The sequence below is a fragment of the Amphiura filiformis genome, chromosome 12, assembly GCF_039555335.1.
Source record: "Amphiura filiformis chromosome 12, Afil_fr2py, whole genome shotgun sequence".
In the NCBI taxonomy this organism is placed as follows: domain Eukaryota; kingdom Metazoa; phylum Echinodermata; class Ophiuroidea; order Amphilepidida; family Amphiuridae; genus Amphiura; species Amphiura filiformis.
The window spans coordinates 22,208,520-22,226,529 of record NC_092639.1 but is presented as its reverse complement, the minus strand read 5'-3'; the positions used below and the strand labels follow the sequence as shown (position 1 = coordinate 22,226,529).

Genomic DNA, 18,010 nt, shown 5'->3' with positions numbered 1-18,010 from the left:
TTTAGCTAATCTGAGCATTTTGACCTCTGTAGGATGACATCAATAAGAATAAATTCAAGGATGCCACTTTGGTACTTGTCATAATCTCAATCTATATCCTATCATGTTCGGTCAAAAAAATATATCCCATTTGTACGCAACTTCACAGTAATGATATCATTTCACCATATCTACTTGACTAGGCTGAAAATCAATCAGTGGTGCAGAAATACAATGTGCCACGATGACATCCCTACATGTATTTTCACTGGAAGTTGATTTTTTTTACCCCAGATGATCTCAAGTTAGCATCTATGTTGAATCATAGAATCGTTCTTTGGATACCGTACAAGAAAACAAATGAGTTACCCTTGTGTCGCCTTCTGGCATCCCTCCATAGACTTCTTTCAGTGTACCATAGTGAGGTCTAAGAAACTTGAGCGGTTTGGGCACAGATGTCATGGAGCTGGTCGACGCTCTAATCATAGTCCGCAGCTGCTCCAGTGCAGGCTTGTATAGGCTAGTGTCCTTCTCCTGATGGGATAGGTTAGATTTACAAAAGGGATTCATAAGCAAACTTTTGATGAGCTTTTGACATATGTGACCCGTTCTGACAAAACCAGGAACAAGTCGCATTTTTGACATTTCATTTAATTTGCATACAAATGTAAGCACGGGACAATAAGATTTAAAACGATACCAAAATTATATACATAGCATCAATACTTTTCAAGATGTATGGATAATTTTGTAAATGATACCTTGATATTTTCGTGCAATTGCTATTCTGAGTAATTGTGCTAATAGTTTCATCATTTACAGGGATTATCATAGTTCAACTGTCAATTATTGATTAAATAATCCTCTTTTTAATAAGTACTTTGAATAAGGATTTGAAAGTCCACGTAGTCCCAAGGTCGAATACCATGAAATTAGGAATTCCAAAATTTGATTTTTTTTTATGGTAATGTCATCTTTAAACATGCCTAGCAACTTGTTCCAGGTTTTGTTGGAGCTGGTCACATGAGCTCTTGACATTTTTCTTTTTTCATCAAATAACACATTTAATATCTTAGAAAATGTAAAAATCTTACAATTTGCAGAAATTTGGTTGAGTAATTTTGAAATAACAACCATTTTTAGGAAGTTAGATTGTTTTACATTGATTTACTTCGCAACACAAATAAACACATCAAGACTCGTTAATTTATCTCAAAATATCCAAATTTCAAGTTAGTAATAGGAAGTTAAATACCATGTGCCCATCCACCACAAACTGGTCGTAAAGTCGGCATTTTCCATTTTGAGATACAATCAAAAACAGTACATGGATTTCTATGTAAAATTAAAATATATTAGGAATTTGACCTTTGATGAACCTAACTTCACCTCCAGATGTCCCATGTGGCTGGTTGAAGTGTCATTGTAAACCTGAAAGTGCATTCTTTCAAAATCTGCAATAAACAGAAAATGATCTAGAGCCGACTTTACTACCACTTCGTGGTGGATGGTCACATATAATAATCTACTTACAGTGAGTCTTTCTACTAGCATAGACAATTCTTCCTGTAATAGCCTGTCCTCCTCACTCTGAAAAATATAAAACAAATTGTTTCAAGATGAAGGTATTTAATTAAAGTAACAATATCACCAATGCACTGATTTGAAACCAATTCAACTACTAACAGTAAACACAAGTTCAAGAAAGGGTCATTATAAAGCATTTTACCTGTGAGGCCAAAATAAAATATGTTTCCGGTAACCCGCCCGTCCTTGTTTTTTGGTGCCGTCAACAATTTTTATGCCACTTGAGGAAAACATTAAATTTTTCAACAGTCATCTGTGTCAAAATTCTGATATGAAGTTGTTGGAAATTACATTTATTCTATTTTCTCCCCACAACTTTCTGCCATTTTAAAAGGAAATACAGTTGATTTTAAACAAATTATATTGGTCAGTACTCGTGAAGTACGAGAAGAGCTTTGAGAGACCCGAGTCATATGCCATTTTTGGCTAGATTCAACTTCACTTTATATTCAAGTGTAATATTGAAATTTCAATATTTTTGTGCATATAAAATTTTTCCATAAAATAATTGTTTTTCTTCGTTCCGTCCCAATATTTTCAGAGCATGTCACCGGAAACAATTTTATTTTTAGTAGGCCTGACTGTGATTGTGTAAATCCTTGGCAGACAGTGTTACGCAACTTTTCAGTGTCAAGGTGCGGCAAATTGGCTCGCCAGGCTGTGGTGAATGACTCTCAAGAAGCCCAATTTTTAAGATTCCAAAAAAGTGCCTAACACCAGAGATTTGGGCTGAATTTGGAAAGTAATTCACCCAAATGGGCAGTAAAACATGTGACCTAACCCTAACCATGCCCATGGGTTTTTTGCTATCAGAAGGGAAAGAAGAAATGAAAAACAAGAGAAGATGAACTTTCTAAAGGGGGTAACCCTATTGGTTTTGGATATGGACTGTCTTTTAAAAAATTACATAATAATAATCAAATATTGTCCCCTTTGTGCATCTTTGTGAAAAAACCGAGAGATTTTTCAGCGTAAATGTGAATAAATTGCAAAATTTGCAATCCAATACTTGGTATGCATGCGTGAATTGAATTCTGGGAAGGCAAGCAACAACATGTGCCGTAATTCACGTCATGTGCCGTGCGTGTGCGTGGTTAACGGTTGCACTGACAACATACAAGCTCCACTGACTAGGTACACGTTCCGATACAGGGATGCCAGTTGCCTCCTGAAGTTGGGAAGGAAAATAATATTTCATAAAATACTAAAGGCGAAGCGGAGCGGCGTAGCAGTGGAGCTCTCGCCTCACGGCGTGGGGTCCAGGGGCCCGCTAAAGGGCCCCTGGTGGGGTCCAGGGGCAAAGCCCTGGGGGTCGAGTGGGCGAAGCCCCCCGAAGCCAGACAGTTTCTGCACATTTTACACCACAGGGGAGGCTATTTTTAGGGGGAAGTTACATGTCAACAGATTAAAAATTAAAGCAAATGATTTACAAATATACAGCTAAAATTACAAGTTACCTATGGTTTCCTGGTATCTTGGGTCTTGTGCTTTTTGTGCTTATTCTTTATCTTCTGTGCAATTACTTGAACATATGGTAATGTACATTCGCTAGTACTAGGCCCTGCTTCCTCTCTATCTGTATCTCCTCTCACAATAGCTTGCGATACACGAAACATGGTTGGCAAAGTTTGGTTTGACTTTGAGTTTAAAAGCTCGCGTTTTTCTTTATGACCACCTGAGTTAGCATGTTTTAAAATCGCCTTATTTCCACTGCTAGCGTGCGAATATATACCCTGACAGTAAGTACATTTATACTTCCCTGCAGCATCTACTTTCCGTATGTAATCCGACAAAAACCGTCCTGCATCATCCTTCTGTTCAATTCCAGCCATTGCCATTTAAACCGATTTTTAACTCCAGCATCGATCGTCTTTATATCTGCTTCCTATCCACTTCCATTGTGATGATTGATCGCAAGATAAACAGCAAATCCGATCGTAATTTGGCCCGTAATTCGATACCACACACGCATGTTTAAAGATTAAAGTTTATTAATATTTTATTGTCAAAACAAAACACACGTTCATACGATCAAGGCTTCCGAATTTGCAGCCACAACAAGTCACATATTTCGTGTTTCCGTCTCATCCCTAGAGGTGTACAGCTACATGTACAACAATAAAAATCCCTTTAAAAGGGAGTACCCAGGCCGTCTGGAGGTCACATGACTGCACAACCCCCCCGGACTGCCCCACCTTGGCTCCACATAGCTGCAAAGAGGTAGGCAGTGTATGCAGTAAGCCTATATAAAACACAGGTCTTCTGATCAGTCAAGAAGGTGCTGATTCAACCAAAGAACTAGTACTCCACAACTGAGCTATATTGCTGAATAAGTATATGAACTACCTGTATGCTACTACTAGCCATACTGGTACTACATGTCTAGCCGGCCCTCTGACTGCAGTCAGAGAACATCAATCCCCATTATGCCAATATGTTTGTATATAAATGTATATGAATGCATGTGGTGTTACTATGCTATAGAACATTTGGCTCAGAGTTCACAGCTAGGATATCAATTTAAAGTAAATGATTTGGTACATGAAGATCAATCAAAACTAATTATGAACTTGACACGGCCAGATTTAGTGACCTTCTCTGTCAAACATTGCACAGATTCTCATGTTGAGTATCTGTGATTTTTGTGAGTGAGAATGTTTCACTGGCAAATGCTTAATCAATGCTTAATTATTTTGATAAAAGTAGGCCTATAACAAACAGTCTAAGTGGAATAACTTGCATGATGGGAGCAGGAGGATTTTTTACAATTAATTTAGTGTCCGATTATAATAGCAGACTTTAATAGTAGTAGTTTAATGGTTCCTTCTAATTCAGTCTGTGATGAGAACAACAATGCAATTCAAATCATAGATGTTTAAGAAGTGTGACCTCAGACCAGCCAGCCAGCTAGCCAAGTTCATGAATTAGTGGCCATGGCCATTCACGTCAACTTTCATATTGCAACATCATCCCTATATGTCAAAAAATAACTTCATAGGCTACAGAACAGCTGTACGAATAATTGTCATGGGGACTTGAATGAGGTTAATATTCCATCCATTCCCTGGGTAAAGTCAAGCACTACTGAATATAGTTCTATGAATTTTGTCATGGGGAGTGAGGTTAGTTTTTTAGTAGCCTGCAGATCCATTAGATACTCTGCATTATCCTGAAAAATAATTTTAATGAGGACGAAGCAAATGCATTTGGCTACTTCGTTTCAAAGTAGCCAATTTGGGTTCAAAGGACAAGGTCTAAACTGAATGTAATATCACCAGGCTGAAGCCTGGGTGAAAAAACACTGCGTATTGTACCATGCATACGGGCACGTGCTCTTGAGCATGAGAGTGATTAGTTGACAAATACTTGACAAAACAGGGCAGTATATTTTATTTTATTTCTTTCAGAGCGGGCGGACGCGACGGTATTTTTTTTTCCTTCCAACCGGAGATTTTTTTTGCGGCCGGAAATTTTGTAAAAAAATACGTGCGGTCCGGATTTCCGGAAATATCCGGAAGACTGGCATCCCTGTTCCGATAGTATGGTGACATTTCCCCCACAACCAGTTTTTTCATTTTCGTCTGTATATCGTTCATGATAGATTTGTGTGTATAAATTATGGCATAATGGCAATAGATCAATGCGTGGTAATATGTTAAACGCACGCATGAAACACGCATCACTGAACCCGCGAACCGGTTCGCGTGAAGGTTCTCGCCGGGTTGCAACTGGGCGAACCAAAATTGGTTCAAGATCCAAGATCACATTTTGTGTTATTTTTACCTTTTTTTACTGCAACGGAAATGTGATTTAATAATCTCATTAATCCATGAATATAATTCTGAAATGTTGGGGAAAAAAGGCAAAGTTTTCATCATTTTAGCTGTCGATTACCGGTACTTTATATTGTACGATCACGTACAGAGCGTGAAAGTTTCGCCCTGGCCTGTGTTTACAACCCACCATCCCATAATAATAGATATGACCTCGCTAGTAATAAAAGCGTCTATGTCATTGGTTAAATCACTTTCATCTCACGTATTTCCACCAATCACGGCAACTCTTTCTTACCAAAGAGTCGGGTCATATGAATAATTAATCATGACATGAATAATTAATCGTTAAATGGCATCGTCAATTTAAAGCTTATTATATAATTATTACACGCATGTGCTCACCTTAATAACATCATTAGTGCATAAAAAAATATATAATTCTGAAATGTTTGGAGGAAAAGGCAAAGATCATTTTAGCTGTCAATATATTGTACGATCACGAACAGAAAGCACAGTGAGCATGAAATCCATGGCCCATGTAATTTTAGTGTTTACAAACGATCACCCCCATAATAATAGCCGTGACCTCGCTAGTAATGAAAGTCTCCTTCATTGGTTTGTAAATCACTTTCACCTTGCCTATTTCCACCAATCACGGCATCTCTTTCTTACGAAAGTGTCTGGTAAACATGAATAATTTAAAATCGTAACATGAATAATTAATTGTCAATGACGTCGTCATTTATTACACATGCTCACCCTTTACCCGATGTACATAATAATATGTGGAATAAATTTAATTTAATTTAATTTGCATTTCATTTGAAAAGATGGTTTATTTTGCGAATCATTTAACAGTACCGTACATACAAAAGCTATTTTAAGCAATTTTCAGCGAACATTTAAGGAAATTTGTAATAAATTTAGGTATGAATAAATGTAAATAGATATCAAGTGAAATTAGGGGTATTGCGGTATATGGTATATTTTCATGTTTTGACATCTCTTCATCGCGTAGCTAGCGGTAGCAGATTGGGTCATCCGCGGCCTCAAATCACTCAAATTCCCCAAAAATAGAACTCATGCGGGTGTAAAACCTTTTAAACTGCACTATATTTAAGGTAGCTGTGTACTCTAGACATTGTTTCTTTCGCAAAATTGAGTTTTTTTGATATGTTTGTACTTTGTTATGTTTTTATAAATACAAGGAATGAAAATCCAGATTTGTAAACTCCAACTGCAATATTTTAAGGATTTTATTTCACTATTCCACTCGTGTTTGAAATTGAAAAGGAAAGAAAATCTTTGTTGTACCAGCAGGGTACACGCAGCAAGAACAACTCATCGCGTTGCGTATCGCGCAATTTGTTAACGCACAAATACGCTACACATACGCTGACGCTTATCTGCATGCGCTTGGCGCATCTTATGGAAACACCACGGAAGCACAAAAACCTAGTGGTCAAATGGCTCCGTTTTAGCTGATAAAATGTGGGTTTTTTCAAGTTCTTTCCCCGATTTAAATGTCAAGTTATGAATGGATTTCGCTCAAACTTCTCAAGGGGCCGTGGATTTACCCGATGTTTATGTAATGTAAGGTAGAAAAATAAAAACAGCCGCCTTCTCCTGTGTGATTCGATGAAAGTGCAAAATGTGACCACTTTAAACTTCAACGGCCATTATTTCAATGTTCATTTTCTCGGTAAAATGACGTTTTAGGTACACGATAACTCAATAAATACAGCATCTATAGGTGAGCAAATATGATCATCGTAAAAAGCATGATCGACTCAAGAAACGGTTTTCTCATTTTTTTATATTTTGGTCTATTTCCGATTTTAGGCATAATTTTGTCCAAATAGGCGTTTGTGAATTTTAAAAAGTTCAATTTGATGCCTTATATGGTCAATATCTCAAAAAATAAGGCCAATATCAAAAAAATAAAAAAAACGATATTTGGAATGGAGCCTCAAGATTGAGCTAAAAACAAAATAAAATATTTTGGAAAGAGTGTTTTTTGTTATGATGTACCTAACAAATATTGCCAAAAACTCACTTTTTGTGATTTTCTTCATAATTGTTGTTTTACCCCAAATCTGTATTTATATTAAGATTTATTGATGTCTTGCCGTCATAAAAATGTATACTTTTATATGTCTTATGTGAATAATTACAAAGTTATTGCACTTTTACTACATGCATGTCTGAGAGTACACAGCCACCTTAATACATGAATTCATGTTATGTTGAGGTTTCATTAATTAATGCATGGATTTAGGGTGCATCTGTTGCCCCTTTAGTAAGCAATTGTTCTGTCCCTAGTCTTAAAATGTTCCATTGGTCAAAATATTACTTCCAGTGAAATTTTATTTTATTCCAAGATTGTTAGGGGGGCCTCCGCAGCTTTGAACATTTTGAATGCAAGGCTGCCGAATTCGGCAGGCTTCAGGCTTGCATTTCACATATGTTAAATTTTGACCAAAATATTAACTGGACTCTTGATGTTTTTCAGGTATGACAATTATTTATCATATTTGATTATTAAATGGTGCATACAAGGCTGTAAACTTGTGGTTGACCCCCCATAAATCAGTGCCTTGTGCTTGACCCCCCCAATAAATCAGTGCAACTGTCAGAATTAGATTGTGTAATTCTGTAGCCTAGAACTTTCCCAAAAGGAACTCCCTTTTTCAAGAAATCATGATTGGAATTCCCCCATTCCCTAAAATATCACTACAGTGGTCAGTATATAGGTCACAGTGTTATCTTGGAGTAGTGAGGAATTCCAATTGTGGTTTGTTGATTTTGCAATTGACTTCTCATCTGTGTTACACCATCATCATTGTATAGGCTATTGTACACATGGATGAAGTGAATATCTGTGATAAAACCATGGCTGATGAGGCAAAATCTACAACTGATGCAAGTCCTGCACCATCAACTCCAGTGTCAGACTCTAAAATAAAACTGGCTACTACATGTACGGCTTATTGTACGCCAAAATTGACTCCGGGTACACGTAAATCAATTTCTATCTTTGGTCTTGGAAGTGGCATTACTGACATGGATTCCCACATAACTGGCTCGCGTCTTCCAACAAGTAGACAAGTGCTGCGTTGTATGATGTTCCACCAAAAAAAGCTAGCTCTACAAGTGAAACAAAATGGGATTGTGCAAAAATAGTTCTTTCCAAAGTTAATCCATTTTACGCCAAGGCGAGTATTCCTATGATTGGAGAGCGCAAAGCTTGTGAAAAAATAATTAAGCTTGTGGATGAAAATCAGAAATTGAGAGTCATACCTTTGAAACGCCGAACAACCCCAACTACCATTGCCAAACTAGAGCAGATGGAAACAAACCTTGATAAAACTTTCCAGTTGTGGCCAGCAAATGCAGAGAAAGTAATTAAAAATCCTGAAGACTTACAGTTTTTGCAGTCTATGAAAACAGACCGTAAAGCTACATTTGGAAGCAGTGATGTAGTGTTGGCTAAAAAGATTAAGCGCACAGAAGCACGGGCATATGCCAAGAACAAGAGGCGCGAGGAAGCTCACAGGGAAATGCTGGCTTTAGCTTCTACTAGCTCCATGAGCTTTAGTGACAGTGAAGAGTCTGAAGACAGCAGTTATGAAATGACCAACACAAGTGAAACTGAGCGTGTAACAACATCTGCTCAAAGTAATACACCTACTAGTAGTAGGCCACATCGTCGCAATATCTTTACAGGAACAACAGCTTTCATTCCTCACAACATACTCCAGTCGCCCAAACTTGTTTCCCTTGCCACTAGAATGAATATAACCCCATCTCAACAGGCTGCTTTCACCGAAGCCTTCATAGAAGAGTCTGGTGGCGATACATCAAAGGTTTTCACTTCTTACACTGTAGCTGACCGGTCTAGAAGGCAAGTTGGAAAACATATAGCAACATCGTGTAAAGAACAATGGATACCCCTACACTTGCATCTCTACATTGGGATTCCAAACTCTTGCCTTCTCTGACAAACAAAAATGTAGTTGAAGAGCGTCTTACAGTTGTAGTAGGAAACGCCCATGAATTGAAGCTGCTGGGTGTGCCATCTTATGAGCCTAAAACAGATCGCAAATCTGGAGAAATAATTACAGATTTGACAGTAGACTTACTGGAAACATGGAAATGTAAAGACTCTATCGTCAACTTGGTGTTTGACACGACAGCATCAAACACTGGACATGTGACAGCAGCATGTGTCACTATCCAGCAGGCTCTTCAAAGACCACTATTATGGTCAGGTTGTCGTCATCATGTTGGCGAAGTAATATTGACTCATGTCTTTAATGATTTGCAAATCGAAGCCTCCAAGTCGCCAGAAGTAAGCCTCTTCTTGAGATTCCGGAAGAACTTCAATTCACTGGCACACAGTGACGACATGCCACTGACACAGTTAGATGTATCTCATTTAGATGAGGACTTACAGACAATGATAGCGGACTGGGTTGCGAGGTTCTTCAAGTCCTGAAATTTGAATCAGATCTAAGAAGAGATGACTATCGTGAGTTTGTAGAACTTTGCCTAGTATACCTAGGTGCTGAGCAGTCTATCAAATTCAAGCAGCCTGGGGCATTGCACAAAGCCAGATGGATGGCTAAACTTCTGTACGCTATCAAAATGTGTCTGCTAGAGGCCGAGATCCAGAAGCTTCCAACAGGAACAGTAACTACAAAGCACCAGGTGCAAAAACTGAGAGAATTTGTAGCCTTTGCTACCATTGTGTATAGTTCCTGGTGGCTAACATGCAATTCTGTGGTTGATGCCCCATGGAATGACCTCAATCTGTGGCGTCGTTTGCTGAGTTATAAGGATGTGAACCTCCCCGTTGCAGAAAGTGCACTTAAGGCATTCAAGCGGCACTTATGGTACCTGACATCAGAAATGGTTCCACTGGCTTTATTCAGCAATAAGGTACCAACAGAAGAGCGACAGGCACTGGCTGATAGTCTTCTAACATGTAAACCACAAGTGGAAACGCATGCCCCAAAGGACCGCTTTGGAACTGGGTTCGGAAAGCCCAAGTTCCCCACAGTGATCACTGAGTCTACAACACTTGCAGATTTAGTTGCACAGGATTCCTGGTTCATGCTTAACAGTTTGCAAATACACCATGAATTTCTAACGGAACCGGTTGAAACCTGGGCAGACTCCGCTTCATATCAAGCCTCATTAGCAAACATTGATGCATTGAATGTAATCAACGATTGTGCCGAGCGTGGTGTAAAGTTGAGTTCAGATTTCCTGTCAGCAGCAAAATCTGAAGAGCACTATCAGAATGTACTACAAGTTGTAGAAGCAGACCGAAAGAAGATGCCCAACTTACGTAAACGCAAAGCAAAAACCGACTAGTTGAACTTGAATAGCTATGCACACGCTGCTACAAGGAACTGTCACTTAAAAAGGTGTGATATTTAAGTTTATGCAGTATATCTATGTATAGTTATGAACAATTTCAAGTCTTTTCCCAATGACAAATGGTGTATAGCCATTCATATGTATAGCCCATATTGAAAATAGTTTTAGAACCATATTACTGTAAATGAAAGGAAAGTGGTCTTTTATTAGGGGGGGGGGGGGAAATCACAATGACCCCCAACCACAAGGTTATAGACCTATTTATACCATGTAGTAACTAAATATGATTTATTAAGTACCATTCTTGAAGAAAAAATATTTGATTCTAATCAGTATTTTGGTCAAATTTAAAGTTTTGGAAATTCAAGCCTTCAAGCCTGCCGAATTCGGCAACCTTGCATTTCAAATATTCAACCTCTCGGAGGCCCCCCTAAACCATGTTCGAATTTGCCAAAATTTTGCAGTATGCATTTATTTAGGCAATGGAACAAATTTAAACTAGGGACAGATGGAAAACATAAACTTTTGAAAAAAAGGGGGCAACAGATGCACCCTACATTGATAGGTAAGTCACAGCGATAGTCAAAGTTTAATAAGCTTCAAAAGAAAGTTGCTGAGCTTGCTGTGTAGTCAGTATTTTACGTTCGGTAAACTAAAATTACTTTCAGGATTCAAAGTTGAAACAGCTGCTTTTAACAAAAAATAAGATAATCAACTTGGTTTTGTTATTAATAATGTTATAGTAAGTTGCATACAAATTCCCACCTATTTATAGGGTATTATGATTTTACAGGTTTTTTTCTCAATATTTTATGGAATCGAAAGCCTAGCCTGGTTCTGGCAAAGGTTCTCATAAAAGCCATTTTATGAGAACCTAAACTGGTTCCCGCAATTGATTGCGAATTTGAACCCCTGCATTTTTATTCTCTGTAAATCCCATGTTGTATAAAATCTATGTGGGGTGTATTCACTGATGCCTTAAAATAACCACACACTTGCCAACTGGACATCATGAGAAAGTGAACTATTAGTTAGCTAAAATGGTTTGAAATATCATGTCATTAGGCACAGGTTTCAATAGGAGAATGTCGAGTCATGCTAAATGGCAAGCCATGATTAGGAGGTGAACAAAAGTTTTTATGATCCAAAAAATTGCAAATTTGGGCAATTTTAAGGCAACATACTTTTCGTCATAACTTTGTAAATTTTACGGTTCTACCTGCAGACATGGGAACCATCACTTTTTATGCAAAATTGTCATCTTTCATTTTATTGCATTTTAATTTTAAAGGAGATATTTTAAACTTCAAAATTTTATGATTCTACCTATTTTAGGTCTATCTACTTTTCAATCATGTTTTTGAGAAAATTAGCAAAATAAAAAGGCCAGATTTTCCCATGTTTACATCCGACTGTTAACAATAACATGGCTATAATAACCGTGTTTTCTTTTCAAATTTGCAGAAATCATTCTTCTGATTCACAAGACAAGTTCTAGTATTGACTACTAGTATTAACAGATAAACCATGTCCCATGATTTTCAACATTTTAAAATCATGCATTCATGAAAATTGTTAATAATATTGTACCGATTCGCGATTTTGCACAATTTTGATGCTTGCCTTATTCCACTTGCATGACTTGGGACGTTAAGCAGTATCCGAGAAGAAGAAGAAGAAGAAATTTGGGACTTTAGGCGTGATAAACTTTTACCGGAAGCCACTTGAAGCCTAACCTCACTAGCCTGTGAAGCGGCTTCACAGGCTAGTGGTATGAACCCAAAACAATACATTCACAAATTCAAGTGCCGAATTCGACAGACTTGACCGTATGACACAGCAAAACCCGTGTTGTAAAATATGATGAATTATGCGGATTCCGTGCATAAAATTGACAACAATATTATTGATACACTAAAATAGTCCAGTACCGTAATCTAGAATGAACTTACCAAGTCTTGTTCAGCCTCTTCTTCGGTTTTCTTCTCATTTTTGTTGTCTGTTTTCGTTTCTTGCTCTTTCTTCGTGTCCGCCATCTTGGAAACATGTGTATATCTGGGTTGCCGTCTCATTACCGCGAGCCAGCAATGACAATCCTATTTTTCCGTTGTGCAATCCCGCAGTTTCGATTTTAGTTTTTCACTCTGTACTAAAATACCTCGCCTCAGCTCAAAATGATATAAACAAAAGCAAACTAAAACCAAATTAATATTGAGGATGATGCAAGACTCAAAACGCATGAGGTGGGGGAAGTACATTGATTGATTTGACACGTTTTTTGGTTTCTTTGCTGTTCTTGTTTTATGTTCTTGAAGATGATAATTTATTTTTGTTGCGATTTTGTTCGTTTTAATTGCCTGTTAGATTCTTTTGTTCTAACTGTTGAGTATTTTTGTATGTAGGCTAAGCCTCAGAGGCTCGAAAGATTTTGAATAATGGGGGGGGGGGATCAATATCCTATTCTAGCCAAACTTTAATCTACGGCGTGCCACAAGGATCTGTTCTAGGTCCTCTTTTATTTGACATCTCTTCATCGCGTAGCTAGCGGTAGCAGATTGGGTCATCCGCGGCCTCAAATCACTCAAATTCCCCCAAAATAGAACTCATGCGGGTGTAAAACCTTTTAAACTGCACTATATTTAATACATGAATGTTATGTTGAGGTTTCATTAATGCATGATAGGTAAGTCACAGCGATAGTCAAAGTTTAATAAGCTTCAAAAGAAAGTTGCTGAGCTTGCTGTGTAGTCAGTATTTTACGTTCGGTAAACTAAAATTACTTTCAGGATTCAAAGTTGAAACAGCTGCTTTTAACAAAAAATAAGATAATCAACTTGGTTTTGTTATTAATAATGTTATAGTAAGTTGCATACAAATTCCCACCTATTTATAGGGTATTATGATTTTACAGGGTTTTTTTCTCAATATTTTGCGGGAATCGAAAGCCTAGCCTGGTTCTGGCAAAGGTTCTCACAAAAGCCATTTGCGAGAACCTAAACTGGTTCCCGCAATTGATTGCGAATTTGAACCCCTGCATTTTTATTCTCTGTAAATCCCATGTTGTATAAAATCTATGTGGGGTGTATTCACTGATGCCTTAAAATAACCACACACTTGCCAACTGGAAAGAAAGAAAGAAAAAAAGAAATAGTGCGTCTTTGGTTTATTTCATAGTGTTGGTTTAATGTTCTTGCTGTTTGAGTATTGTTGTGTTGTTTGTTTTATTTGTCTCTAAATAGATAGTATACCATATTTACAAAAAGAAAACACAGTGTTGGGTCTTTGTATTCTTTTGTTTTTAAGTTGTTTGTCCTTCCTGTTTTCTATTTTAGTATGAAGTTGTTGTGTCCTATTTTGTTGTTGTTCGTTCCTTTATTTATCTGTATATTTAAAAAAAAAAAAGCACACAGTTTGGATAGTCTACCAGAGGTCTGCATGCCTTTTCGGATAACGTTGAATATCAAGTTGACATATTAAATTTTTAATTATTACATTTTAATGAAGGTTCACGCGAGAGTGGGCTGGTAGTCACCGAGATGTAATATTACAATACAGGACTTCACTTTACGTATAACATACGTTAACATTTCAGTTGGCGTACAATAAAACTACACAACCCGTCGTATGTAGGCTAAAACGACAGGCGACTGCAGTCGCCAAAATTTGACTTGCCGCTGATTACTCATAAATGGCTTCACTTATACGTCAAAAACATGCTGACATTTAAGTTGTAGTATCTTTAAAATACTTAACCCGTCTTATAATAGGTTAGCACGAACGGCGACTTCAGTCGCCGAAATGTTACTTGCTACTACTCTACTCAGAAATGACGTAAAACATACGCTATCAATCAAGTTGGCATACAATAAAACTACTCAAAACGTATCATGCGGACTAAAACAGCAGGAGACTACAGTCGCCGAAAAGTTCTGCACTGATTACTTATAAATGACTAAGTTATACGCCAAAATAATGCTGACATTCAGGGTGACTTTCAGCCTGCAGTACATCATGTGCAAAATACATGGCTTCAGCATTCCAGCATTCCTCACTCCTATAGGGCCTCACTAAAGACAATTTTGAGAAATATTATTTTAAGCAAAGGAAAATATAAAGGAAGATATAGAAATAAGGATCAAAGGCCTAGAAAGAAAGAAAGAAAAAGAAAGAAAGAAAGAAAGAAAGAAAGAAAGAAAGAAAGAAAGAAAGAAAGAAAGAAAGAAAGAAAGAAAGAAAGAAAGAAAGAAAGAAAGAATAAAAGAAAGAAAAAAAGAAATAGTGCGTCTTTGGTTTATTTCATAGTTTTGGTTTAATGTCTTGCTGTTTGAGTATTGTTTGTTTTATTTGTCTCAAAATAGATAGTACCATATTTACAAAAAGAAAACAAAGTGTTGGGTCTTTGTTTTCTTTTGTTTTTTTAAAAGTTGTTTGTCCTTGCTGTTTTCTATTTTTGTATGAAGTGGTTGTGTCCTATTTTTTTTTTTTGTTCGTTCCTTTATTTATCTGTATATTAAAAAAAAAATAAGCACACAGTTTGGATAGTCTACCAGAGGTCTACATGCCTAAAATTAGGATAAGTTGAATATCAAGTTGACATATTAAATTTATAATTATTACATTTTAATGAAGGTTCACGCGAGAATGGGTTGGTAGTCGCCGAGATAAGATGTATTATTACAAAATACAGGACTTCACTTTACGTACAACATACGTTGACATTTCAGTTGGCGTACAATAAAACTACTCAACACGTCGTATATAGGTTAAAACAACAGGCGACTGCAGTCGCCAAAATTTGACTTGTCGATGATTACTCATGAATGGCTTCACTTATACGCCAAAAACATGCTGACATTTAGGTTGTCGTATCTTTAAAATACTTCACCCGTCTTATAATAGGTTTATCACGGACGGCGACTTCAGGCGCCGAAATGTTCCTTGCTACTACTCGACTCAGAAATGACGTAAAACATACGCTATTAATCAAGTTGGCGTACAATAAAACTACTCAACACGTCGTATATAGGCTAAAACGACAGGCGACTGCAGTCGCCAAAATTTGACTTGCCGCTGATTACTCATAAATGGCTTCACTTATACGTCAAAAACATGCTGACATTTAAGTTGTAGTATCTTTAAAATACTTAACCCGTCTTATAATAGGTTAGCACGAACGGCGACTTCAGTCGCCGAAATGTTACTTGCTACTACTCTACTCAGAAATGACGTAAAACATACGCTATCAATCAAGTTGGCATACAATAAAACTACTCAAAACGTATCATGCGGACTAAAACAGCAGGAGACTACAGTCGCCGAAAAGTTCTGCACTGATTACTTATAAATGACTAAGTTATACGCCAAAATAATGCTGACATTCAGGGTGACTTTCAGCCTGCAGTACATCATGTGCAAAATACATGGCTTCAGCATTCCAGCATTCCTCACTCCTATAGGGCCTCACTAAAGACAATTTTGAGAAATATTATTTTAAGCAAAGGAAAATATAAAGGAAGATATAGAAATAAGGATCAAAGGCCTAGAAGGAAAGAAAGAAAGAAAGAAAGAAAGAAAGAAAGAAAGAAAGAAAGAAAGAAAGAAAGAAAGAAAGAAAGAAAGAAAGAAAGAAAGAAAGAAAGAAAGAAAGAAAGAAAGAAAGAAAGAATAAAAGAAAGAAAAAAAAAGAAATAGTGCGTCTTTGGTTTATTTCATAGTTTTGGTTTAATGTCTTGCTGTTTGAGTATTGTTTGTTTTATTTGTCTCAAAATAGATAGTACCATATTTACAAAAAAGAAAACAAAGTGTTGGGTCTTTGTTTTCTTTTGTTTTTTAAAAGTTGTTTGTCCTTGCTGTTTTCTATTTTTGTATGAAGTGGTTGTGTCCTTTTTTTTTTTTTTCGTTCCTTTATTTATCTGTATATTAAAAAAAAATAAGCACACAGTTTGGATAGTCTACCAGAGGTCTACATGCCTAAAATTAGGATAAGTTGAATATCAAGTTGACATATTAAATTTATAATTATTACATTTTAATGAAGGTTCACGCGAGAATGGGTTGGTAGTCGCCGAGATAAGATGTATTATTACAAAATACAGGACTTCACTTTACGTACAACATACGTTGACATTTCAGTTGGCGTACAATAAAACTACTCAACACGTACATGTATATAGGCTAAAACAACAGGCGACTGCAGTCGCCAAAATTTGACTTGTCGATGATTACTCATGAATGGCTTCACTTATACGCCAAAAACATGCTGACATTTAGGTTGTCGTATCTTTAAAATACTTCACCCGTCTTATAATAGGTTTATCACGGACGGCGACTTCAGGCGCCGAAATGTTCCTTGCTACTACTCGACTCAGAAATGACGTAAAACATACGCTATTAATCAAGTTGGCGTACAATAAAACTACTCAACACGTCGTATGTAGGCTAAAACGACAGGCGACTGCAGTCGCCAAAATTTGACTTGCCGCTGATTACTCATAAATGGCTTCACTTATACGTCAAAAACATGCTGACATTTAAGTTGTAGTATCTTTAAAATACTTAACCCGTCTTATAATAGGTTAGCACGAACGGCGACTTCAGTCGCCGAAATGTTACTTGCTACTACTCTACTCAGAAATGACGTAAAACATACGCTATCAATCAAGTTGGCATACAATAAAACTACTCAAAACGTATCATGCGGACTAAAACAGCAGGAGACTACAGTCGCCGAAAAGTTCTGCACTGATTACTTATAAATGACTAAGTTATACGCCAAAATAATGCTGACATTCAGGGTGACTTTCAGCCTGCAGTACATCATGTGCAAAATACATGGCTTCAGCATTCCAGCATTCCTCACTCCTATAGGGCCTCACTAAAGACAATTTTGAGAAATATTATTTTAAGCAAAGGAAAATATAAAGGAAGATATAGAAATAAGGATCAAAGGCCTAGAAAGAAAGAAAGAAAGAAAGAAAGAAAGAAAGAAAGAAAGAAAGAAAGAAAGAAAGAAAGAAAGAAAGAAAGAAAGAAAGAAAGAAAGAAAGAAAGAAAGAAAGAATAAAAGAAAGAAAAAAAAAGAAATAGTGCGTCTTTGGTTTATTTCATAGTTTTGGTTTAATGTCTTGCTGTTTGAGTATTGTTTGTTTTATTTGTCTCAAAATAGATAGTACCATATTTACAAAAAGAAAACAAAGTGTTGGGTCTTTGTTTTCTTTTGTTTTTTTAAAAGTTCTTTGTCCTTGCTGTTTTCTATTTTTGTATGAAGTGGTTGTGTCCTATTT

The 18,010-nt window shown here is 36.8% G+C and overlaps 1 protein-coding gene across 1 annotated transcript in view; it reads right to left on the bottom strand.

Annotated features, from left to right (window-relative positions):
- The window catches only part of LOC140165946 (26S proteasome non-ATPase regulatory subunit 2-like), a 46,693-nt gene extending 33,853 nt beyond the window's left edge, over positions 1-12,840 (bottom strand). The window contains 3 exon segments of the mRNA XM_072189289.1: positions 349-513; positions 1,513-1,569; positions 12,680-12,840. Coding sequence (XP_072045390.1) covers positions 349-513; positions 1,513-1,569; positions 12,680-12,799 — 342 coding nt within the window. The 5' untranslated portion in view covers positions 12,800-12,840.
- Positions 12,841-18,010: the final 5,170 nt, after the last annotated feature.